The sequence below is a fragment of the Melanostigma gelatinosum genome (genome assembly GCF_949748355.1).
Source record: "Melanostigma gelatinosum genome assembly, chromosome: 11".
Classification (NCBI taxonomy): Eukaryota; Metazoa; Chordata; class Actinopteri; order Perciformes; family Zoarcidae; genus Melanostigma; species Melanostigma gelatinosum.
This window is the reverse complement of record NC_136644.1, coordinates 23,046,793-23,072,496: the sequence shown is the minus strand read 5'-3', so window position 1 is coordinate 23,072,496 and position 25,704 is coordinate 23,046,793. Positions and strand designations below refer to the sequence as shown.

General features: G+C 42.6%; 2 protein-coding genes across 2 annotated transcripts; one reads left to right on the top strand and one right to left on the bottom strand.

Annotated features, from left to right (window-relative positions):
• Nucleotides 1-6: 6 nt before the first annotated feature.
• Nucleotides 7-6,498, top strand: rexo5 (RNA exonuclease 5; the record flags this gene model as incomplete). Its single annotated transcript, XM_079279286.1, has 18 exons — nucleotides 7-326; nucleotides 479-605; nucleotides 695-809; nucleotides 918-1,025; nucleotides 1,175-1,263; nucleotides 2,213-2,328; nucleotides 2,437-2,575; nucleotides 3,020-3,114; nucleotides 3,202-3,304; nucleotides 3,395-3,483; nucleotides 3,755-3,863; nucleotides 4,320-4,427; nucleotides 4,512-4,649; nucleotides 4,827-4,919; nucleotides 5,028-5,334; nucleotides 5,419-5,600; nucleotides 6,201-6,304; nucleotides 6,376-6,498. 18 exons carry the CDS (start codon nucleotides 7-9, stop codon nucleotides 6,425-6,427), a joined length of 2,394 nt encoding a protein of 797 aa, XP_079135412.1. The 3' UTR covers nucleotides 6,428-6,498.
• Nucleotides 6,499-7,134: 636 nt separating this feature from the next.
• On the bottom strand, nucleotides 7,135-13,837 carry parn (poly(A)-specific ribonuclease (deadenylation nuclease)). The gene is made up of 26 exons (XM_079277964.1): nucleotides 13,774-13,837; nucleotides 13,450-13,527; nucleotides 13,295-13,374; nucleotides 13,109-13,176; nucleotides 12,791-12,872; nucleotides 12,545-12,605; nucleotides 12,215-12,380; nucleotides 11,879-11,941; nucleotides 11,399-11,437; nucleotides 11,274-11,316; nucleotides 11,114-11,194; nucleotides 10,910-10,966; nucleotides 10,696-10,773; nucleotides 10,558-10,601; nucleotides 10,431-10,473; nucleotides 10,099-10,174; nucleotides 9,883-9,993; nucleotides 9,718-9,787; nucleotides 9,586-9,641; nucleotides 9,354-9,440; nucleotides 9,191-9,265; nucleotides 8,900-9,071; nucleotides 8,637-8,764; nucleotides 8,411-8,477; nucleotides 8,190-8,338; nucleotides 7,135-8,049 (listed from the first exon to the last, which is right to left on the bottom strand). Exons 1-26 carry the CDS (start codon nucleotides 13,790-13,792, stop codon nucleotides 8,003-8,005), a joined length of 2,040 nt encoding a protein of 679 aa, XP_079134090.1. The 5' UTR covers nucleotides 13,793-13,837; the 3' UTR covers nucleotides 7,135-8,002.
• Nucleotides 13,838-25,704: the final 11,867 nt, after the last annotated feature.

Genomic DNA, 25,704 nt, shown 5'->3' with positions numbered 1-25,704 from the left:
ACGTCCATGAACTTCGACAGCCAGGAGACGATGCCATTTCAGATGTCTTTTTGTTCTCACCTCCCGGTAGAAACATCTGGTGAGCTTTCATCAGCAGCAGCAACATGCAGCAGAGGGAAAAGACGGAGCGTCGGCCCACCAGCGCACAGGGAGGCCAAGACGTTAAGAACTGTGCAGCAGGAAGGCGAGGCGACGCAGACGTCTGGGGGCTCGCCGAGTATTTCTGTGCCGCTCGACCGCCTTCAACAACCAATTACAGCGAGTGAGCTGACGGAGCTGCTGCACTATGCCGCTCTGGGGAGAACATGTGGCGTTAAACAACCCAGGTGATGACTTATGGTAGTAACATTAAAACAACTCTCTGTAAAGCACTTTTACTGCGTCCCCCGTGCTCTAACGATTATCTAAATAATCCTTTTAAACGCCACACCACTTAGTCTCTGTCCTCTGTCTCTTCATCCGCCTGTGTGTCTTCTAGCTGGTGTCGCCTCCACCATCAGAAGAGGGTGAATGCTGTGAACGTGGTGATCGTGGAGGGGCTGACCCAGAGTCACTTTTACAAACACTACCTCACCCTGCGGCACCTCAGGACCAGCTACACCACTGTGAGTAACCGGCATGGTAAATGCACAATGATGTCAGCTATGCGTGTCAGTGCTTCGGGTCAACGCTGGACCATGTCGTTGTTATTTAGAGGGTCACCTTTACGCCGTCACCTACCGACCTGGCGTCAGGAATCTTCAGCGATGAAATCCCGGAATCGGACGCTCCATCCCAAAGTCACAGTGGAAGCAGTGCATTGCACAAAGGTGGGCATTTAAAGTGGCATTTAGTCAGAAATAGTATACCTCAGCTGTAGTTTGGTTGTTTCTTGTTCTTTATTTTGTGTTTGTGTGTGTTATCACACTCTGCTGCAGCACTAAGCAGTCACCCAGTAATCACCAAGTTCGGGACACAGAGGAGAGGACTGACAGCGTATGTTCTCCCGCAGGAGGAGATGATCAAGAAACACTACCCCGTCAAAGGTGAGTCTCGCTCTCTCGCTCTCTCTCTGTGTGTTTCAAGAGCTCAACTTTGGCTGGGTTAGCGTGGACGTGGCCTCACTCTCCATTGGCTGCTGTCTCCGTCCACGCCTCCACCGTCTCTACCTTCTTTTCCTCATCTCTGTCTCCAGGAATGCCGGGCTTTGAGGAGTTTGTGTGCACAGACGGCGTTGACTGCGTGACTGACGGCAGCCCTCTGTACGGACTAGACTGCGAAATGGTGAGAGGATGCGCTCAGTTATACGCTCCATTCACACTTTACGTTGTAGAATACAGTGCTACAGTTTCAAACATACAATACTGCAGCATGTGCTGCGACAAAGAGACAGGTAGAATTTGGATTATTATATAAATATTAGGGGTGTAACGGTACGCATATTCGTATTGAACCGTTCGGTACGAGGCTCACGGTTCGGTACGCATGACGAACCGAATACGTTTGAATGAAAATCTTTTTTTTTTTAATTTAAAATTTTTTTTAAACCTTTATTTAACCAGGTAGTCCCATTGAGATTAAAAATCTCTTTTGCAAGATGTAAGTAACAATACAAGATGTAAGCAAGATGTAAGTAACAATACAAGATGTAAGTAAGATGTAAGTAACAATACTACATAACATTAAGGAGCAGTTTTTGTTTTTTATGCTGATGTGTTGCTAAGAAGACACCCCAGAAGATGGGTCACTCAGGTATAGTTCCATCATTGTTCAAAGTCAAAGAATAACTTCATGATGTTAGTTTTAATGAATAAATATATTTTAAAATCAAGTACATTTCTCTGGCATTTATAGTTTTCTACTGTACCGAACCGTGGCTCCACTGTATCGTACCGAACCGTGAATTTTGTGAACCGTGACACCCCTAATAAATATACATATATATTTATATATTTTTTATGTGCTATTTTGAGTTTCAAGACTTTTATTGTACATTCTGTCAAGCCAGAATGTACAATAAATATGTTGTCATGGAGGAATTATTCATCGAATCAGTTGTCCTTTTTCAAATTGACAGAATGCTTTAATTTGGTAGAATTTTGCCCCCTGACAGAATGAGCTACATCACTTAGACGCAAAACCATGACTTAACTGTGGAAATAAAATCACACTGTACCTAATATTATATGTATTACATATCATGTATTGTCCGTGTGCGCATGTTGTGCTTCAGTGTCAAACAGACAGAGGGAACGAGTTGGCTCGCGTCTCTCTGGTGGACAGTGATGGGAACTGTTTGCTGGACGATCTGGTGAAACCTCAGAACCGAATACTCGACTACCTCACCAGGTACACACACACACACACACACACACAGGTGTGTTTTTTAGATAACCACCATCAATCACTGTGTTAAAACGCTAAAAGACATGTTTGTTGCTGTGTGCGCTCTGATAGGTTCTCTGGTATAACCGCAGCGATGCTGCGACCAATCACAACGACGCTGCGTGATGTTCAAGTGAAGCTCAGGCAGTTGTTGCCGAGCGACGCGGTTCTGGTGGGACATTCGGTAAACAACGACCTCATGGCTCTGAAAGTGAGTTAAAACTGACATTTTAATTCCTGCTCGCGTCAATGGAATTATCAGGATAAAGTTCAATTCTGAGTAACACAATATTTTAGTTGTATGTCTCAATGTGTCGTGAATGTGAAGGCAGCCTTTGTTTACGTCTTTACGACGTGTAACGGCTCGTATCGCTGTTTGCGTTGACTTAAGTATAATTTTGAGTTCCATGCACCTCTCATCACTTCATCTGGACTTATGAATTGGATACATTGTTAAAGATTAAACCAGTGGCTTCCAAACATTTTGACTTTTCACCTAAAAAATAAATATATGTATATTTTTCTCTTTGTTTATATGAATGTATTTATTTATATTATTCATGGGTATCAGACTATTTTTGGAGAGTCTCTCTTCAAAAGCAGATCCATTTGTTCTGTAAAGTTTTGACCTGTATTGTTTGTGTCCTGCCTGCAGCTGATCCACCAGCATGTAATCGACACCTCGCTGCTGTACAGGAGAGAATTTGGACAAAGGTTTAAACTGAAGGTCCTGGCAGACATCGTGCTGCAGTAAGTTCTCTCTCTCTCTCTCTCTCTCTCTCTCTCTCGCTCTCCCCCCACCAGTGTTTGTAATTAGATTTCCCACTTGTGTTCCAGGAGGCAAATACAAACTGAAGGGAACAAGGGTCATAATCCCACTGAGGATGCTGTAGCAGCCCTGGAGCTGGCTCAGTATTTTATCAAAACAGGACCTCGTCAGGTAACACACTCTCTCACACACACTCACACACACACTCTCTCTCACACACACACAGTTGATATCTTATCTTCTCTATATACTCACTCTCAGGTTGTAGAGCTTCACCTGGAGAAGCTGTGGCGATACAAGATAGTGGAGGAGTCCGCTGACTGTGAACCTGCTCCCAAACCAAGTCTCAGGTACTAAATGTTATGCTGTCTGTAAACCTCTTTGTCTTCTTTACATCTGACCACAGTTACTCAGACCATGTCCTCACCAAACCGTGTCTTTCCTCTGGGTTTGTCCTCCATGCTGAGCCAACATTTTACACACCCAGAATGTACCGATCCCTTTAACTCAAACAGGCTTTTTAACATTTTCTACTCATGTCTAGGCTTTAATTGTCCAACAACAAAGGAAATGGTTTAGGATGTTTAACGCCTTCCTGTGAATCTTTATTTTCTCGCGCAGGTTTGCGGACAAATTACAGACTCTCGGCCGGTCAGTCGCCTACTTTGGAAAGCGTTCGCACCTCGCCCTGGATCTGTCCAATCAGCAGTGGCACAGCTCTGACAAACAGGTGAGACATGAGAAGTGTTGACTGTGGAGCCGTCTGACCTTTCACCGGATCAAACACACTAAATTAAGCTTTTTACCCAAAATATGAAATCTTTCCCTTTGTGGTGCATACAAGTCCTTATAAAGAGTTTGATGGTTAACCGTTCGTTAGGTATTAGGATCCCTGTCTCCGTTTGGTGATGAATATCATCAGGTATCTGGTTTTGATGAAAAATCTTTCGTGGCATTTCTGCCTAATTTAACAACCAACACTGACAAAGAGAGGAAAGATGAATGAAGTTGCCCTTTTTGTTTCAAGAGAGGACTTTGTTTGTGATGAATTGGATTATAGGTGAATATGCGAGTATGGTTTGCTGCATTTGCCTCCTTTTTCCCCTCTCACTCACTGGATGTCCTGTGTCTTTCTAACCAACTCCTCCCTTTCTCCACCTCTGTTACTAAATCTCGCCTCCTTCAGGTGTTGGCCTCCTTCAGCAGACGGACCAAGTGTTCCTTCCTCTCGGTGCTCCAGTTGTCGGACCATCTGAAGAGGTGCCGCGCTCACCAGGAGCAGCAGCACCAGAGGGTGAGGGCGTCTATTCACACCATGACGCGTCAAAGTTAAAGTGCTGTTTCAATGTGCTGCTTAACGCGTGCGTCCGTCCTGCAGGTGCGTGCGAACCTTCGGGATATGTGCGTCGTGTTAGCCGGGCCGTTCCCCGCTGGTTTCTCCGAGAGGGAAGTGAGGCGGCTGTTTCACTGCTGTGGATCGGTTCGAAATATCAAAATGTTGACCACAACTGTCAGGGTACATCTCACCTACATTTACGATTTACATTTAATTGACGGTGTTGCTGTCGCTGATGTACAACTGAATACCTCTGAGGATGCGGTGGAAATGACCGCTTCAGTTCCTCTTAAAGTAGAGCTTTAAAAGCTGTTTTATTAATCGTGCCTGTATTTTCTGACAATGTTTGGTCTCCAGGTTCAGGCAGAGGTAGAGTTTGAGCTGCTGGAGGGAGCTGTGCTCGCTCTAAAAGCATTGAATGGACTTAATATGCAGGGACAGTCCATCAAGGTAACTCTCTTCCCCCTTTTTCCTTCTGTCACTTATTCCTTTTACTTTACAGTGGAAGTTACTCCAGAAATGTTTGCAGAACTGTTTGCTTGCGTGCGCCTTTCCTAGGTCAAGAGGCCTGTTTACGAGTCGATGCTGGACCTGGATCTGACTCTTGATGCTTTGATGTGCGACAGTCTCAACACCAGTCGCCTGTACGCCGTTCAGTTGAACCCCAGTATGGCTGAAGACCTACGCGTTCCTGCACGGGTCAACGGACGCGCGTCAGATGCAGAATGTGCGGGTGCCGCTTCTAAAGTAAACGGCACCAGAGAGTCTCAACTGTCCGAGGAGACGATCACAGAGACATTCGGTCGCTTTGGTTCGGTGGAGAGCGTCGTCCTGCCTGCCAAACGTCCAAGACATGCATACATAAGTGAGTAAAAAGTACTCCACCGGTACTTGTCGTACCGTTCAAACAAAGTGTCCGTGCGTCTCTAACAGTGTCTCCGGTTGACAGAGTTTGAGAGCTCAGCGGATAAACACGTGGCCCTCCGCTTCTCTGAGGATCTCCGGAAGGAGAACTACCTCGTCTGTCCTTCCCTGACTCCGCCGCACTTACCCTCGTGGGTCGGCGCGGTGCATACCGGCAGCGAAGCGGCAGAAGGCGAGGAGAGGACCCACGGGCGCACCAGTTCTCAGGTGAAGACAAAGGGTGCATCCACATCCAGCTGGTTGTCACACAGACACAACATGTCTTGTCAGCATGCGAACACACTCCAGTGACAAAGCACAGGTTGGACGGGCGTTTTCTCTGGTGCCAAAGTTCGATTAGTTTATTCTGTTTTGCCCCGTTAGAAGAAAGGGTATGAAGAAGAACGGTTTCGTCCATCACACTGGTGGTGCTGGTGTAGCTACAGTCCTGTATGCTTATTCCTACATCGCTGACAACCCAAGACGACAGCTGTTTTGGGAAACGCTTTAGCGTCACAGTCCACGGAGTCTTGTGCCGTTCAGGAGTCGATGTTTTCCAGATTTAGAATCTACGGAAGCGGAGAACCGGCCTGCTTGCGATTATTTCTTTTTTTTAAGGCCGTTGTCTTGAGATCACAAGTTGATTATTTAGTTATCTCGTGATAACGATGCATAACAAAGACGGCTCCGCCTCAGGCTGACCAGGATTAACCCGTGTTTGTTAATCCAGATTAAATAAAAATAATTAGTACATTTCTGATTTGACCTTCAGACTTGTACAGTTAATGATTTATTGAACGCATGCAATGAAGACTCCTTTGTAACCAGGAAATGGACCGCCGCCTGGGGAAGTTGGACCGCCGCCTGGGGAAGCTCTTCAGCTCTCTCCCAGAAGGCACCTTGTCCGTGGTCGTGCTGCTCGGAGACACCAGGTGAGGACTCCGACCGTCTGAGGAAAATCTGCAACCAGATTTCATTATTTCTGAAACCTTGTCTTCCCTAGTGCTCATGGCTGTCCTGGTTTGTGCCTGATGGAGGTCAAGCGAGGAGAATGACCTGCACTCAACATATCCTCCAGTCCACTTCCAGACTTCTTTTAGTGAAAGATGAGCGCTGTATGTCTGACTGTTTTTATTACCGTAGGTAAAATGTATATAAAGCAAAGTTTTAAGTCAAATACAGTAGTTGTAAAATATTTTTGGTGGCCTGAAAGCTACAAAGTAAAGTCTGCCTTTGGTACCCAATGAGCGCGACACTTTGTGTCTCTTAAGGGAGACTAACAGTTTACGAGTGCGATCATGAAAGTCCGACTTGGCTCATAACTCTTCATAACTCATGCTGGAGATACGGTTTGTTCTCCTGGAAGATATTAAAGATGGAAGATTCATGACCGTATCAAACACCATGTCGGCGGAATGTTTAGATTCATTGATGTAAAAGACAATGATTAATGAGCAGTATTTACCATACAAGCTGTTCATTTTGATACTTCAACAGTTAGTTTGACGTCAAACGTCTTTCACTTTTGACTTTCAGTAACCATGATTCATGTCCAGCGTTTCATATCCGTTTTGACTGGTCACAGGAGAAGCACTGGCAAACAGTGGAGGACATGTTATGAGGTCCATTAGATTATGGTTTTACCTGTTAATAAGTGCATGTGAATGCAAAAGCAGTAAAAGTTGATCTTGTGAGTATAAACAATATAAAGCGTGGAGAACAACTCTATTCAAATGCGTCGAGAGTGGAAACAAGACAGAGATACTAAGAAACAGTCTTTAATTTTTTTTCCCTTTAAGGAAAAATTTTAAGTATTTTTTAAACTTTACACCTTTTGCATTAGAACAAACATTGACATTGTTGCAGGTTGACACGGTTACAAAACAGTTAACACAAAAAAGGTAAAGAAACAACTGTACAGAAAGAACTTCTCATGAAGGATCAAAACGCCACCAATTATAAACATCACATTGTCATTGATAAGCTTATATATGTTGGATAAAACTGGTCCAAGTTGACAGAACTTATTTTAAAATGGGAAAAAAAAAAAAAATTATGTTTGACTCCATTTAAAATCCTAAATAACCCAGACATTGAACTACAGGACGTGTTGGGCAGCATTTTATCTCTCACGGCTTATGAAACGGAGTCACGGGGATATAAAGAGAGAACATGTACACCTCCACATGCACAAACTCTCACTCGAAATATATATGACTGATTGGAGGAGACCGTGCCATTAAAAAATAAGAAATGATTTCAAAGTGTGGTGGCAGAATCCACTCTGAACACAGAATAAATGAACATTTCTGGAGATTAGATTTTAAGATTCTAGTGAAGTGTGTGTGCGCGCGCGCATTTACCCAGAAGAGTTTCCTGCTCCTCCGATAAAAGATCAAAATATGGCAGCTGTTATGGCTTGTGTTCTCTGTCAAGAGTCCAGTCTTGGCTGGTAGCTTTGGACACGGTATCCACAGCTGCAGAGGGAACTAATTCATTTAGGGCGTGTCACTCCCAGTGATTTACAACCTTGCAGGGGAGAGCGAGCAAGAGCGCCGCAAGTGTGGAGGAAGAGACTCTTGAGCAGGAGCTCATTGTGGGACAGCGGCCTCTCCACGCCTCACCGCTCGCTACCACACTTCTGGCACCTCAAACAGCGCCGGTGTAGATTCAGCCCCTGTTCAAGAGGAGAGGGCCGACATGAAGAGACGAGGACCACAACTTAGTTATCCTGAACTTAACAATGGTACATTTAAACTTAGGTTCCCTTTGTCTACAGGTTTTGCGTAACACGTTATATAAACAGTTCAAACACACCTTTGCGCTTCTTTTTCTGTTTCTTTTGACCTTTTCTCCCGTGGACTGCCGGGGCTTGTTGCCAGGTGACCGTCCCCTCGGCATCGTTGCCTTCAGGACTTCCCTCCTCATCGGGGACGGGACTGGACCCCATAGAGTCTGATGCATCTCTGCAGGGCACAGCAACCGTTATGAGCCTTGAATCACAGCGAACAGAACTACATCGACGACGTTTCACTTACGCCGTCTTCAGCCATCCTTCTGAGGTCTTGCTCTCGATAGCCTCTGCGTTTGCCTGTCCACCTTTGTCTAAGAAACACGACAGCCTCAATTAGACCTCTTTATACACCACGTGCACTTTTACTCAGTGAGAAGGGATACACTCCATGTGCAACACCAAGCAACTTTAAAACAAGACATTAAATACTAGAACCTTAAAAGCACTTCTGCATGCACGCGTTCACACACCATCAGTTTTCATCTTCTTGCTGCCGGTGCTATCCGGGTACGAGTAGTGACTCCAGCCGTCTGTGATTGGAGCGTCTCCGGCCCCCTGCTCCCCCTGAACGGGACTGATGCAGCGTTTCCTCAGACCCCTAGAGAAAACACCCCCCCCCCCAAAAAAATTGATAGATGCATCAATACAGATTCAAACTCTACATACCTGCAGATCCTTCCAAGGAGAGCGGTAAATACACGATTGTTATGTTGAAAATGCAGCGCCGGTGTACTTGGGATATCCAAAAGTAGCCGAGGTGTAGTGAGGTTTCATCCAGCCGTCCTCCCCCCAAGATTTGGGCGTGTGGCCGACTTTCTCCTTGTCCTGCAGCTGCTGCTTGCCCTTGATGTACTCTGCATACGTCTGGATCCTGTAACTCTCTGCATAGCGGCTGGTGTTCATAGCTGCGGGATTAGACGGAGACATTGACAGATTGCGGCGTCTTTTTTTTTTTTTGTCGTGAGTGTGTGTGTGTGTGTGTGTGTGTGCGTGCGTGTGTATTAAAGTGGGGCGTAAAACTCACCTATCTGCACCTGGTCCGTCTGACTCAGGGACACAAACGCAGACGTGTCGTCTAGCCAGGAAACCTGGATGTTTCCTGAGTGGATGACAGAAGTGCAACGTGAGTGATGAACAATGAGTCATACACCCGTTAGGAAGCACAATTGCCCAAAATCACATCTTACCAAAGGCACTGAAGAGCTGGTAGAGGTCACTCGTCTTCCATTCTTTGGGGAAGGTGACATACAGGACGTGGTCTCTTTTAGGTTGCACTGTGGGAACAGAGGGGAAAAACGGCAACAGTTGCTACTATTCCATGTTCTCCACAGGTTACCTTTCAAATTAGCAAAGTGTCCAGGCATGTAGTTTAATCCAACAATCATGGCATAAAGCTCAGCTGTGCAGCATTATACTCACAATCTGGTCCTGTGATGTTGAGGTAGGGAATGTCTATTATCCTCATCAGGAAAAGCCTTGAGAACAAACAAAAGTGACTTATATGCATTTTGTCTACAGATATTCGGCTGCAAATTCAAGTGCATCTCGTACTTGTTGAAGAACGGCTCTACTAGTTTGGAGGAGGAAGCGATGTAGGCTTTGGGTGGAGTCAGGAAAGAGCCTGCAAATAAGAGTGTGAAGCAGACACAAGTTTAAATAAATGTAGTTTGACTTTTATTTGATTTAAGGAGGATCAGTGCGATTGTGTGCGTTTACCCAGATAGTTGGCCATGGAGATGAAACAGAGGCCGGTGATGTAGGCATCGTACCCGGCCTCGTGCAGCTGTTCCTGGGCCGTGTCATAACTGTTGAACCCCTCTGCCGTTTCTGAGAGTGGACAGTACAGAGCGGGGGAAAAATAAAATAAAAAGATGTTGCAGAACTTTGGATGCTTGAGAGCAGCTCAGACAAACGTCACGTGTATTTACTTACCGACTTGTGGCGACTTGAAGGGGCTCTCCTTCACCTGTTTCTCCAACTCTGCCAGAGACGTGTTCGTGATCATCTCCTGAGACACAAAGCAAAAGTCTCCTTTGAGATATTTTTACAAAAACATCGAGAGACACAAGTCCTGAATACAGTTTTGGAGCCACTTGTAGTTTGCTTGGTGCAACCCAAGAAAAGACATTTTAACTACGGTACAATTAAATAATGTCCAATCAGTTAACTTTGAAAAGTTTTTTTTATTACCTTTCTAAAATATCTCAATCACCAACAACAAATACTGCCCCTGATATTCTACAGCACTGAAACAGATCATTTACCTTAAAAGGCTGAGTGGAAGCCATCAACTTTGTGTCCAGAAGTCTGCAAGTAAAAGCCAATAATGAACAACAAGAAGTACAGAAAATCCTCCGTGGAAACACATCGAGGAAAGCAGAGGAACATTACCTCGGGAAGACACACATGGTGACCTCTTTGAAGTCTTGAAGATCCTGAAGATAACAGCAGGGGCACAAATGAGTCACAAATTACACTAAAGCAAAAAGAAAAGAGTCATATCTGAAGTATGCGTCTTAAAGTTTGTACCTCTGGCAGAGGGCAGTAGAACTGGTGGATGGTGTGCATCACATCCAGCAGCATGTTGTGGCCAACCACAAGTTTACCCTGCATGTCAGATTAAAGAGGTGAAGGGTACAAGTCAGACTTTCCAAAGACAAAATATAAAAATATATATATATAAAAAAAAAATTAAAAAAAGTTGAACTAGGAACAGAAGGATGTAATGTTGAGTTTGACTCACAGATTTAGAGATGGCGTGAATGACCCTGGAGAAGCCGACAGCATCATTTACCTCCTCCTGTTGGGGGGGGGGGGGGGGGGGGGGAAGTGTGGGAAAAAATATTCAATAAGATTAAAAATGATAGTTCTAAATAAAGACAAATTGATGTATTCCGTCACTGAATACACAAACACTTTAATTGAATGTCCATCTTGAAAAACTCACCTGCTCCCTCTCCCGTTTCTGCTGTTCCCTCAACTTCCTCTCCTCGTCATCTACTCTGATGACCTGGATGAAACGCTCCTTCTGCACACACACAAGAATATTTCACATATTCCACTCAAAACCAGAGGGAGAAATAGGTTGAAATACAACATGTTCTTACCTTTTCTGTTTCCACAGTTTCCACATGAAGCCCCTTGGGAAACCTGTGAAAAACAAAGACAGATCTCAATCTTCTTATATCCAACATGAAAAAAACACTAATAGCAAACGTGTTGAGTGACTCACTTCCAGTTCAGAGTCTGGTAAATCAGCTTTCGCTGGAACCTGGTTAGGAAATATAAGCAGAGTAAAAAAAAGAATAAATAAAAGCATTTTAGTATTGGAAATCCCTCATGAATCGGTGAGCATGTGCACCAATCCGATATGTTATCATCTACACAGGAACACCGAAAAGCGTCACTCGCTAACCCGATCGGTACTGCACATGTGCAACTCTCAGTGGTGAGAAAGAAGGCTCACTCGTTAGCTACATTACAGTCATTTAGCAGACGCTACTTCCATCATCAGCTCTGGAATAAATGATCATGGCGTCTGACATCCATGATGGCTGTAGCTAATGAAAGAGAGACGTTATCCACAGCTAGCAAAATGTAAGCAATCAGGCAACATTATATAATGGAAAATCCCACCAGTAAAATGGCAACCTGTACAGTATGAAAGGCTTTTTATATAAAAAAAGATGAATACAAATTGAGTGAACATTACCCAGTACATGGCTCCAAGTCCAAAGACTTCTCTGAGTTAGTGAAGAGGGTCTCAACCTTCCCTCTGTGGGGAAAACAGCAGACGTGACATTATTCCAGAGTCAACTGAAGAGGTGCAGTCCCTCCCATGTGGCTGCTAGTGAGTCCGGGGTCAGTGATGGAGTCTCCTTCCAGTTGGCCATGCCCAACATACCCCAAAGGAAAGGTAACCACAGCTGGCTCGCATGACGTGGGAAAGAACCAAATATGCACAACTTGTGTCTAAAGGCTCATACACAACGCTGTCACTACCCACAGCTCTTTGCAGCAAAACTTCCATTTGTGCTGCAACACTTACATCACCCTGTTGATGTAGTCTTTGTGTTCCTCGGGTACGTGTGCGGGGCCTTTGGAGGATGGGGAGATGAAGGACGGGGTCCCGACGCCGTTAGCATGTTGATTTCTCCTCTCCTCCGTCTGCTCCCTCAGCTGCACTTCCTCATCTTGGTTCAAGTACGGGATTCCTTTGAATACCAGACGAGTCACAATTTTACATCAGTCTAGTGAATGAGAACTGCAAAGATTACTGCTCCCTACAGCAGAGTTTAAAGTAAACACAAACTGTAAAAGTCATCTAGGATTCACGAGACAAAGAGGGGTATTTCATGTCGCTCTGCGGTGTACTCACCATGACGGAACACCTTGTTGAAGTCAAATCCCTGACTGGCCAGGAAGTCAATACTGGAACTCTGAAATGACAAAAGATAATCTTCCGTTTCCATCAAAAAAGCAGGCAGAAGTGTCATCGTTTTACAGCCGACCAGGCATTTTACAGGAACAATCATTTTTAGCCTATCCACGTCACCGTCACTATTAAAACTCATTCATCTCCGTTCACACGGAAGAACCGCTCCCAGGAGCATCACCGACTTACTTGACAGATGAACTTTAAGTCGGGGGACGTCCTGTTGAACGGTTTCGGGAATACATAAAAATTAAAAGGCTTTGTGATATACCTGCAGAGATGGGAACACAGGACAATGAGGATGAGTGAAATTATTCCAGCAGCTGGGAGTTTTATTAAAAAAAATAACCTGTGCGAGTCATTCAAAAGACAGATTACTTCCACACTATCATCCTCTAGTTGTCTGATATTTTGTCATGAAAAAATAAAAATCTGTCTCCCAAAAAGGATGATATATATATATACACATGTATCAGATCTGTAGTTCTGTATTTGTGACGCACTCACTTTGACTTTGTCTGGTCATACTTGAATGTGCATATTCCAAATTGGAACAGCAGGAAGTCCATAGAGTGCTGGTGAACAGACAGAGATTTAAATGAGATAAGCAGTAAACTAGAATATGGAGAGAAACGAGGATGAATTAAAAACACAAAAAATGTGAAGTACCGTAAACCTATCAACTCTGCTTACTTTCTTAAGCTTCGTGTATCTCTCCTCCGGAGTGTCCAGCCCGTTGGTGAGTGCACTGACATTAGGACCATCGCTTATCCCTAAAAACAACACCACATGTTACAATTTATCTACACAACGTAGCCTATTTATATATAAAAATGATCTATCGTTACCTGAAAATTCTCCATCGATGGCAAGGAAGTCCGCCTCCTCTATCGCGCTGTACACAGCGTTTAAACTGTCTTTAAAATCTGTAATAAAAAGAGAAAGTGTATCAACATCAGTAGCTACGTTAGCGTGATGAGAGAAGCGTGCTAGCACATACACCACCGCAGCTTAGCTCAGCTCAGCTAGCTAGCAGAAACAACCCGCTGAGGACTGAAATGGTCTTGTCCGTTTTAAATATATATCAGGTCACTGCTACTGTTGTGTTAAAACGACGCATGTAGCGCGACACACGAAAACATCAAGTGGGCACAACGTGTTGGGCTACTCACTTTGGCGTGTCACCTCCATCCCTGCACAATGACTGTTACTGACAGCTAACGCTAGCTAGCCTACGTCAACTGGCTTTTAACTGTTTCTCAAACACTTCCGGGGCCGCTGAAACACGAGCTTTACGTTTGGTGTTTTATTTGAGCTATATTTTAGATTTAACACTTTTAAATGGCATCCCTTGTGTTAAATATATTATGTTACATTAAAGGTATGAGAGAGCAAATTAAAGTGATTTGAGGTGTGTATTACTGCAGCAGCTTTAATTATTCTCTTCCTTTTATTCTTGATATTTTGGTTGAATTGTTACTAGTTATTTGAAACGCATATAAACCTAAAACTCATTAAGCAAGCTCACAGAAAAAAAAATGCTTCTCCAATAACAGCTCAAAACAACAGAAAAACAATTACATTTTTTTCCACCTATATTTTCTACATATGTTATATATATTTGTGTATGTATTTTCTTTTCAAATAAATGTATATTTCCCTCTGAAATGGAGTAGAAGTATAAAGTAGCACAGAAAAGAAATACTCAAAAGTATAGTACTTGAGTAAATGTACTACTACCTGCCTCTCTCTACCTCTCTTATACTGTATCCTGTATTATGTCATGCTTTAAGTCTATGGACATGGAGATTAACTTCAAACTTTAATCTTTGGCCACGGGGTAATCTAGTGAAAATGAAGACGAAGACAAGGAAACAAGGAATGGATGCTGGACAAAGTATAATGTAATGCACACATGGGCCTGTCGGTATTGTTTTGTTTCAGACTGGAAAGGATGTGAATTTGTCCTTTAACGGACAGCGACAGCAGAGCGATGACAGGAAATGAGAGGAGAGAGAGAGAGAGAGAGAGATGTGGGATGACGTGTAAACAAAGGTCACCAGCATTTAAGAATTAAGGTCAGTGTTGTATGTGAACATAATAATACCATGTGTGTTTTACAGCTGTCATAACCTCGGGGCACACAATGTGCAGTGTGTTACTCACCTGTCGCAAATGTGAGTGAAGTTCAGTGCACACTACACTACACATGACAGCGTCATGATACTTTATGTATTATTCAACCAGTCCTTCTGTGCTGGGATACTAATTGGCTGCAGGTTTGTCAAATTAGTTTGTGGGCACAAATACATTTTTGGGAATGTGTACCATGCTTGCAGTCTGATAATCAAACTGAATTGCCTTTTCTCCACTTTTTTATTAAAACGTTATTGCATTGTGTGCATGTTGGCTATTTTCTGTCGAACCAAACCTCATCAGTTGTGAGTGACATATTAATTCCACCCGTTCACTTCCCGTCTACACCAAAGTTGTGACAAAGGTTGCTGTTATTGTTGTCAGTCAAACAAATTCACCAAACACAGCAGAATCATATCAAATAATGCTGTTGTGTCGTTCAGATTTTAAATACGTAAATTTATTTGAGATGACAGCTACATCCCCTTGCATGTACTGAAGGGGAAAAAAAAAAAAAGTCCATTAAATTTCTTAAAGCATCCTTCAGGTTTTAAAAATAATCCTAAATTTGTCTATATTCTAAAGCAGACAGCCACCACAGGAGGGCGCTACACTCCACAATTCCAGATGAGTTGTTATCTCGCTTTTAAACCGTCCCTCCCCTCTTCCTTTACACACACACACACACACACGCACACACACACACACACACACACACACACACACACACACACAGACACACCAACACACACGCTTTTAACAGTGGGGGGGGGGGGGGGGAAGGGAGGAGGGGAGCTGCAATTTAAGGTAAAAGCAGGCTGAGGGGATTCCATTAGCATCTGTCAAGTGAGCGTGTTCATGTGTGTGTGTTGTTTGTTTACTGATTCAACTAGTGGTCGATCAAGCTTTTTTACAGCAGACAAAGGAATTGAAGAGAGACCCCAGGGGACGGGCGAGTTAAAAAATATATCAGTGAAAGGAAGGTTGGATGAAGGTAAAAGGGGTCGAGAGGCCCGAGGCTCGCAATGCAGCAGGTGTAAAAAAAAAAGAAAAGAAAAAAGGAGGCACTTAAGACCGAGGGAGCACAGGTGGAAAAAGAGAGTCTGGGTGTAATGTGACACTTAGTAGTTCAATAAACATTTTCTCACCACAGCATATACACACACAGACACTCAGAGGGGAGCTCACACTTTTTGTAACCTGCTCAGACAGTCGTGTTATTGCTCTCCTAATCATGCGTGAGATTAGGTGGCAGCACACAAGCAAAAAACCTGCTGTTGACACGTCCTATTCCATTTCATCTCACACACACGCACACACACACACACACACACACACACACACACACACACACACAGACACACCAACACACACTCTTTTAACTGGTCCTCAAGTGATGAGAAACCGCCTGGCTTTCAGGCCAAATAGAGGAACGAATAAGTGTGGTTTATCACTCTGTAATTGTACGGGAGGGGATGGGAGAGAAACAGAGACGCGGCTGTGAAAGGGATAAAAATTTCTCAGAGTTGTAGAAGTGTCACAGATAAGTAAGAACAAAGACTAAATTGATGGCAATTAAGGGAGAGGAGCTTTACTGGCTGCCTCTGTCTGGTCTGGTTCTTTGTCTAACAATAACTTGTGGGAGGATGAACGGTTCGACTGGGATGAAAGGAAGAGCTGGAGTGAATCTCAGCTGTGGAGAGAAGGAGGAGGAAGTCTCACTCTCAGAAGGTGAGACTCGTGGAATTTGTGCCAACCGTTTCCCCTGACTTGTGAGCAGAAATGGCTTCATATATCACGTTTGGTACTCTAAATGTATCACACGGGATGAGATAAGCGCTGTTAATTCTGTTAAAATGAGTCTTAGTCTTCAGCTATTTCTGGGTTCTCCATTGTTTGCTGTCGATGCGACTGAGATCTCAAACCAAACACATATGCACAGAAGCAGGATCCAAATTTGACTTGGTGAGTTTGGCGCAGACAAATCCAACAGCTCACAGTCACCCGAGGATAACAAGAGACTCGACATCTAGTACGAAGGCAGAGGCACACAGCAGACAATGCATATCACTTCATATACACACACAATCTTAAAACAATTTGTGTTGTAAAGACCAAATGCGTTGTTGTTTTTAACCAGTTTGTTTCAAATGATTTCATTTCCTTACGTGTGCCAGGCAACTGAAGCAGTCAGCGAGGTGGACTGAGAACAAATAATTGTTCGACCCTTAACCCTTCGATGTGGTCTGAGCAATTGGATTTCAATGCGTCCTCAATGCGTCTTAGGAGGAGTCACACCTGTACTTATATGAATGCCAGGTCTGAACAGGTCTCAACAGTCATATGAGAACTCCTGTGAGGGACAACCGGGTGTTACACCTTAAAGCGATTCTGAATCTGACTTCATTGCATGCAAAACCCAACGTGACGTAACAGGGCCAACAGAGAATGTGGATGCGATGTCAAATCCAAATTAAGAGCTTCAAAACTATCTTTAGAAGCTAAAAATGTGGCTGGATGACGTTTTATTATGAGCCATTGTATGCAACAAATTCAGCTATGATCCACTGAAGCTGTGTTATGATGCCAATGAGCGTAGAGATCTTTGACATGTAGGTTTTGGAAGTCGCTCTCTCTCACATACACATACACACACACACACACACACACACACACACAACCGCTTACGCAGAGCTGAGCATTGGATGATGATAATCTCAGCCTGTGAAGGCACTCACTGCCGCAGTCATTTTATGAAACCCTTCCAATTTCCCAGGCCTCTGACTCTGCAAGATAGGAGGCAGTTACCGTACCGTTTTCTAAAGAACTGCCTGTGTTATCCTCATTCTAATGTCCAATACCATCTCCAGCTGCACGATACTGAAGAGAGATAGATCGATAGATAGATAGATAGTGAAGCATACACTCCTGCTTTCTCTCTTTCACCCTTTCTATATCCTCCACACACAGGTGACCACACTGATGCATGATCCTGGCCAACATCACGTTTTAAAGGATGTTGTAAAGTCCATAGCATTGTCACGTTGTAGCATTGGGACAGCAAACAAAGTGGTGGAGCAGCTGGTGTCAGGCCTGTTATTTCATTGTGGTCGGTGTCTAGCTACTGAGCAGGTAACGTAAACATTGATTGCAGTAGTTGATGTTTTTGGCCACTTTGGGGCAGCAGATCACGTTGTAAACAAAGCGTGGAGATTATAAAAATGTTTTTGCGAACGTGTTAGCAACCACTTTGAAGTTTGTACTTTGAAGCTTTTTTTTTTCAAATTGCTGGACCGAAAATCGAAACAATAAGCTGAAAGATGCTAAAATGCTCAGAAAGATGAGGAAAATGGAAGATTTGGATGATAATTCTAAACATTACACATAGAATTCTCACATTCATCGATGATATACAAATATTGACTCGTGCAGCTTTAAATGTGTTTATTATTTGTTGTTTAATTGAATGCCACTGCAACAGGTGTGACCCACGTATGGAGAGCATCTCCATCAGCACAGACAACAGCTTGAAATATTTGAGCAGTCAGGGAACACCGTGGCGTTTTGAATAAATCAGTTCAGCGGTTTTCAAAAGAGTGTGTGGTTTAAAATTGTTTGTTTGTAAAATAATTACTGTTACAAACTCTGGTTCTGACTGTGCAGCAAAGATTCAAAGTTTAGATGAAGTGTTTTTTTTTATATTTCCACAGGGATGATGGGAAAAAAGTGCCCGTGTTGCCACTTCATTTAACTGAAAAATGGCTTTCAGGCACTGCTGGATCTAGAGCTCTCGCTCGTTCTGACTGAATAGACCAGATGAATTCATCAATTTCGCATCCAAACACAAGACTTGAGACACACTGTTACATCTAAAAGAAGAGAAGGACAAAACACAGCTATTTTTCACACAAGTCCAGTTGCTTTGGGGAACCACTTATTCTGTGGACGACACCACCAGCAATCCATCGTTATTTACTGTAAATGGTCCTTAAACCTAAAAGTCCCACTTTTTTATTTTTCTGAATGAATACTGTAATTGAAGGTCTTGCATAAATGAGCTTACGTGTATATATATATATATATATAAATATATATATATATATATATATATGTGTGCAAAGACATGGCTGTATTTGAATCAATATATTTTAAGTTGCACAATCAAGTAGTAACCATACTCTCCTTTGTATATTATAAATGTAAAATAACTGTCAATATAATGTAATCCAGCACAGGAAATCCACTCTCTGCAGCCTCAAATCTGACCACAGAGTTGAATCAACATCTTTCTGACAGAGCGTCAATAAACACTCGATTAAGGCCTCGTCACACAAGCAAGCTGTCACATTGATGGCGCAGGGACTATACACTATACTTGCATGGCACGTTGACAAACTACTGGAGCTACAATGAGCTATTGCTAACACGCTAGCCAGTTGAAATAACTCTCCAAGCTATCCGGCTGAGTTAGCGAGTTAGCGAGCTGGCTCGGTCGATGATGCGACAGTTTGACACATTTTATCCTGGAGACATTGGTTTCATTTCAACATTGGCGGGGACACATATTAGTGTCTCAGTAAATTCAACAGTGATTATATTGACATTTTTGGATCAAAAGTATTCAAAAAGGATCAAAGCGCGTCTTTGATGAGCAGTTTATACTACAGCAGAGCAGCACACAGCTAATGGGTTACGACAGCTTTCTCTGTTTTGAACTTTCTGACTCTGCTCCTTCAAAGGTCAGCCCTGTCAAGTCATTTTGCTATCGGTCCGTCCCATATGATGTCAACGTGGCAGTAAAAGCTCAAAGAGAACCCGATAAGAAACTTCACAAGCGTAGGATTTCTTTGAAGGAGTGTGCTATGTGTTGCATTAGATCACACGGGTGTAGTTAATTCAATGGTAACTGGCTTTTCTTGCCGTCTTGGGCCCAATAACTTCCCTCATCCCATTATATAGTCTGGCTCCGAGTGCACAACATGTACGGTAACTTTGGGCAAATCTCAAACAGGCTCCTGGAAACTCACATTCGCTGTATTTAGATGCACTGCAACACTCTTTCTGTCCTGTTTGTGCTTTGTGCAAATTACACTTTGATCTGTCCTTGTTATGGGTATATATGAGAGTTTACTCATGCACAGTACCAGCTCATGCTTCATCAAGCAGCTGGATTGCTGCCTGTGACACAAAATGCCATAAAAACTCTCTGAGTCATAGTTTGATAACGGCATACACGTCTAAAGTGCCCTTCAATAATGAGATGAACTCCTCCATCTTTAATTCAAAGCTATGACCTTATTTGGCTTAAAGCTAATTTTCTACTCGGAGTATATTGTTTTAATTGGATTAATATCAGTATATTGTTTCACACATCGTCACTTTGTCCATTATGCCTTCACATTGTGGGGGAGGATGGTAAATACCTAAACAAGGCGGGTGGGTTTGTGTATGTTTGTGTCAAAGAGAGAGAGAAAATACCTAAATGAAGACAGAAGTTGTGTTTTTCAGCGGTGGTTTAATGAAGCCGGTGTGTGCTGACACTCATAAGTGTTGAGGTGTACTGTGTGTATTGGCTTGTGTTTGCAATGCGGCTCAATTATCTCCAGCTGGTGCGTGGGCAAAGCAGGAGAGTGACCCTAACATGAAAACACCGTGCTTTATTTATGAAGAACCAGTTGTTGCAGGGAGCGATATATATGAATGCAGAAAGTGTGGACGAGTACCTTCCCACACAGTGCATTAGCCATTGAGTGCGATGTCAGTCAGTCCTGTTGGTTGAAGAGTCACTTTGATGTCAGTCACTTCATCAGTTAGTCAAAGACGCAGTCAGTTAGCTGCTTGCTTAGTTTTTAGTCACACTATGTTGGTCCTTTCAGACTGAAAAATATCAGCAACTATTAGCTGGATTGTCATGACATTTGGTACGAATCCCAAGAGGAAAAATCTGAATGACTTCTGTCATTCCCGACTTTTCCCCTAGCGCCACCAGTGGGTCAAAGTTTTTATGTATCTGAAATATCTCAATGTCTATGAGATGGATTGGCACAAAACTGTGTTGAGTAGGGATTGGTAGGATTTGATCAATACAAGTATTCTGGTTGATGCTGCTCACCGGTTTTGTTCTGTATCGCTACTCTCATCGGTTCATTTTGAATTTATTGTGAGAAAAAATGACACTTCATTCAGAAAAGAATCAACATTGCTTTATTATTTTTGTATGTGTTCAAATAGTCTTTCTTAAGCAGCAACACAAGAAGTTCCAAAATCTTTAAAATACATTTTCTGCAAAACAATTAGTTTAGTGATTAGTTTTAATTCACTAGACTATTCTTATAAGCAAACTCTGTATGGCATCGCCAACGTTGTGAGTGGACGAGGATGAATGGCCGCCAGCTGAACAGTCAAAAAGTGTGCATTTCTGCAGATTTTTTTATGATCTGCTGCTATTACCTCCCTCGTGAGGGTTTTATTGCATTTGTGACAACGAGAATTCTCAGCATCTGCTGGAATAAAACGTAGCCCCACTGAGCCGGGGTCGGTGTGCGTTTGTAACAGTAAGACACGACTCCGCCCCTCGTGCAAAGACAGACATAGAGACAGAGAGGAGAGGTTTGCGACGCTGCTGTTTTCTCACTCCGTAACTTCTAAAAGACAGAAGAACTGTTAACTTCAGACATGATCAATACTCCAGCCATATGTACCCCGAAGGCCCAAAGGCCGGAATGAACCCCTGGATTGACCGGCTTGTTGACCTTAACGTTCAGTTGATGTGGGCCGTCTTTCAGAGGAAAAGCATATGGAAACTGTTTTTTAATATTAAGTCTCAAATGCGAGTTTTCAAGCCAACAGGCTTTTGCTTCCAGGTGTTTTGACAATTGATCTGTAACTGTAACAGCTGCTCGATGAAACTTTGATGAAACTTGTTTTGTGTGATCAATTATTCATTTATTTTCTGTATAAAAGAGCGGATGCGCCATTACAGTCATAAAAAAAGATATATTAGGCCCCCATTTCCATTGTTTCTCTTCAACCAACCCATTCCACCTCCACCTGCTAACTACTGACATGATGAACCAAAGCAGTGTACAGAGAGAAGAAGAAGAAAAAACGAAACAAAACAAACTAGAACGACCTACCCATTCCTCCCGACCCCATCCCCTGCTGCTCTATTAACATTACACACATAAACCAACAGCATTAAGACTCAAAGGAATCTGATAATTATACGACTGTCCGACATCATCCATCATGATATCCACAGAAGTATACATCACATGTATGTATATTTAATATTCAGAACACGTAAACAAGTAGGCAATAAGTACATGAAAACATAACTGACAGAGACAGTTAACCACGCATTTGAATTAAAACACAGTTTTTCACCGGTAGCTTTGGCCAGCAGGTCATATTTTCTGTTTTGGCATAATGTAATCGTGCTGTTGAAAGCTCCAGCTGTGCAATATCCTGGTATGAAGAGAGCCATTCCCTCGCCAACGGTGCATGTGGTAGTTTGCAGGGACAAGCTCTTTCAGCAGCTGGGAGACATGACACACATCTCCAGATTTAACCGGGTAGTGAGTTGACGCGGAGCAAAACAGCACGAGCGCCATTATTTACCGTGTCTTTAAATCACCATCAATAGCATTTAGGACTGGTTGTTTGTGGTGAAAGTGTCATGGGAAGGTTCCTCTTAAGTATTTGAACAACAGGAATAATAAAAAGGATGATTTTTCCCAGTTAATTTTACATAGACATATTACAAAAAACTCAACCATTTTAAAAAGATGTGATTTAGAGGGATTTCTGGTAAAAATCTAAATTTCATGGTATCAGGAACAAGTACCGGTATAAGAAATGATGCGGTGCCTTATTGGCTCAAGGACTCACAGTTAATGAGACTTAAAGGCCTGCTGGGATAACAGTCGATTGGAGGCTTGTACTTCTTCAGCCAAAGCGAAGTAATAGCAATATTTGAGCTGGTGGGAAAGAAACCTCTTGTGATTGAAAGATCAAGCATACTCAACAGCAGAGGGCCGGACTGGAGCTAAAAAGAATAGTATAATTCTGGTGGTAATCCATGCGGATCCGGAGAACTGCCTTTGTTCCTTGATGTAATGGCTTTCCTGAGCTCTTCTAGGGTGATAGCCGCCTTTAATGAACAGACGGCCTCCGGAGGCAGCTTAGGTAAATGTAATGGTTGTAAAAACCCAGACATTTCCATCATGTACAACCTCCGACTTGGACAAGTAGTTGAAAAAGTGCTATTCATCTTCATCGGATCAGAGGTTTTAAATGAATACTTCACCTACAAAATGATCATTGGTATGTCAATTATTCACCTTGCGTTACTTTGAATTCTTGAAGAAAACTTCACCTCCCCGGCGCAACAACAGCAAAACTACTTCAAAACATCCGTTTACAAAATCTCACAGTACTACTGCAGTATAATCCAAGTCTCATCATTCAGTCGTATGCTCAGTATCAGTATGTTCAGTAGTTTCAGTTTCCACAGAATCAATACAAAGTTTCCCAACTTTATTTAGATTTGCTGCAACGGAAATTGTTTTATTTCTGATGCAACCTTTGAATGCATCCCATGAAACTTGTAAAACTATAATCAAGTAAGGTCTTTTGTTGACCAGAGAAAAAGGAGAACAATATCATGAAGTTGTACAGCGTTGACATCAGCAACTATCGAAAGCTGATATTGAGATCTGAAAATATGGTGGCCAGTGAATCATAGAAATACTGGTCAAAAGAATTCAAACCATCGTTGGAAGCGATTTTAATGCCATTGTAAGCTGTTTTACAAAAAGTAATTTGACCAACATCCATTACCCCAAAATGAATATCAATGAAAATACATTGTTTCTCTTTTAAGTATAACAGGAGGAAGCAATCACATGATAATAGTTATTCCAAAATCGTTGTCCGTCAGCCTCAAGAGGATGTGACTCCTCTTTAAAAACAAAATGAATGTTTCTCCTTCAGAGGAGCTTAAGAGCTTTGTGCAAAAAGTGGAAAAACAGGTAAAAATAAGTGCTACTGGTTCTACGTCACAAACCATCTGGTGGGTCAGGTTAGGTCATGACCACCAAACAACCTCTTTGTCCAGAAAAGGGGGTCAAAATAAATGTGTACGATGATATCTTGTCCTTAAAGTCATTTAAACTTTGAGAACAAAACAAAATAAAGACAGCAACAATTCAATGTTGAGTAATCTAAGTAGGAGGCTTTCAGTACCAACATAAACTGTTTTAACCAAAAACGGTAATAAGTTATTCAAACAAAAATACAGTCAAGAAAAAGTTCAAATCATGGCTCATAGTTCCTGTTTGTTTGGAGGGTTTGTGGAGTGAGAGAAAGAATAGCTCAGTCTTACCATTTTTTCTGAGTTTATACACCAACGCTTTGGTTCCTTTTTTCAGGGAAGCAATGAACTGTTCGACCCACTCAGCTCCATGAAGGTGAAGCTGTTGCTCACCTGCGATTGCTGGGTGGAAAAGGAAAGCCCCGGACCCATGGGTGCAAGCCTAATGCATGACTTCATGGCAGGTTTCGTCTGACGCTTTGTTGCTTTGTTGAGGCCTTGCTGTGGTCCGCGTTGAGCTTCAGCTGGATGTGAGCCACCATCGGTAAGCGGTCGCCGCCGGTATAGCGAAGGCACTTCACAATTAGCGGGGGTGAGCTTTTGATGGCTGAGATGGTGGCCTGTTATCTGCTCCAGCGGAGCGGACACGAAGACATGGAAACAATTTGAAATTCTCTCTGTCAGGTAAGCATGAACTTTGAGATTAAAAATAAGCAGGTTATCCATACTTGCCGATCCATTTCAATGCGTTGGGCTTCATATGTTTGTAGAATAGAGGTTTACCATTTTGCAGCAAATAGTTCAAATATAGTGCAAATAGGAGGAAAAAGCATAATTTGTATCTGAGAGCTGAAAGTCAACATTTGCTCATTTTAAACCACGATCAAAAATGTAATGCGATATACCGTATATGGTGCAAACTGTGTCATCTTGCACACCGTGTCAAAAGGGAAAAAATGATCTTGCGCTGACAAATCTGTGTGTGTATGTGCGTGTTTCTGTGTGTGGGCTTGGATTGCAACTTCCATAACAGGAGAGTGTCTTATTTGTCTGCACCCTACCACAATGTATTTCAATTTTGGTAATTGCAAAACATTTTTCGGAGTTCAATTTGAGCCTCGCTGTTTGCTTCAAACTATTTCCCAGTGAATTTAATACATGTCGTCCCCTGCTGCTTGGAACAATGTTTTCCACCGTGGGAAGGTTTATAAAATGAACCTTTTCACAGCGAACCATTTCAGACGAAAAATTAAACACTAGCTTTCGTGAGGATTTCTCTTTTTTTTCGGGAGATTTTCCCACTCATTCAGGACCAATCAAGATAATTCTCAGTGGATCAGTAAAGTGAGAGCAGAGGGGAGAACACCATTTGTCTTTTCGAACCTAAATCTTTTGCAAAAACCAAAGATGATTCTCCATTGCATCTCATTTTAAGATGATAGCTTCCCTCTTCAGTTTGAGCAACAATTTCAATATTTGGCCATTTACAGTGAGATACGTGCAGTTTAAATGTAGATGTCCACCATGAACAGCACAATGTGACTCACATTAGCTGATGACGTATACGTTTGCACATGCAGGTTATTAACTAAATAACATGTTCTGTTACAGATTGATGAATGAACAACTGCCAGCCCATTAATCAAACCGGTTTCCAATGTGTGCGCACATATTGTACATTCTAATCAGCTGTCAATTGGATGATTCATATTAACTTTGTGCAGCGTTCAAAAAAGAGGTTTTGCAGGATGGTTGATTAAGAAAAGGTGGTATAATAATAAAGTTATACATAGAAACATTAAAAGAGAGCCATGACAGATAATAATGTCTCAGTAAGAGGTGAAGGCAATAAAGGCTTATTCATATAAAAAAG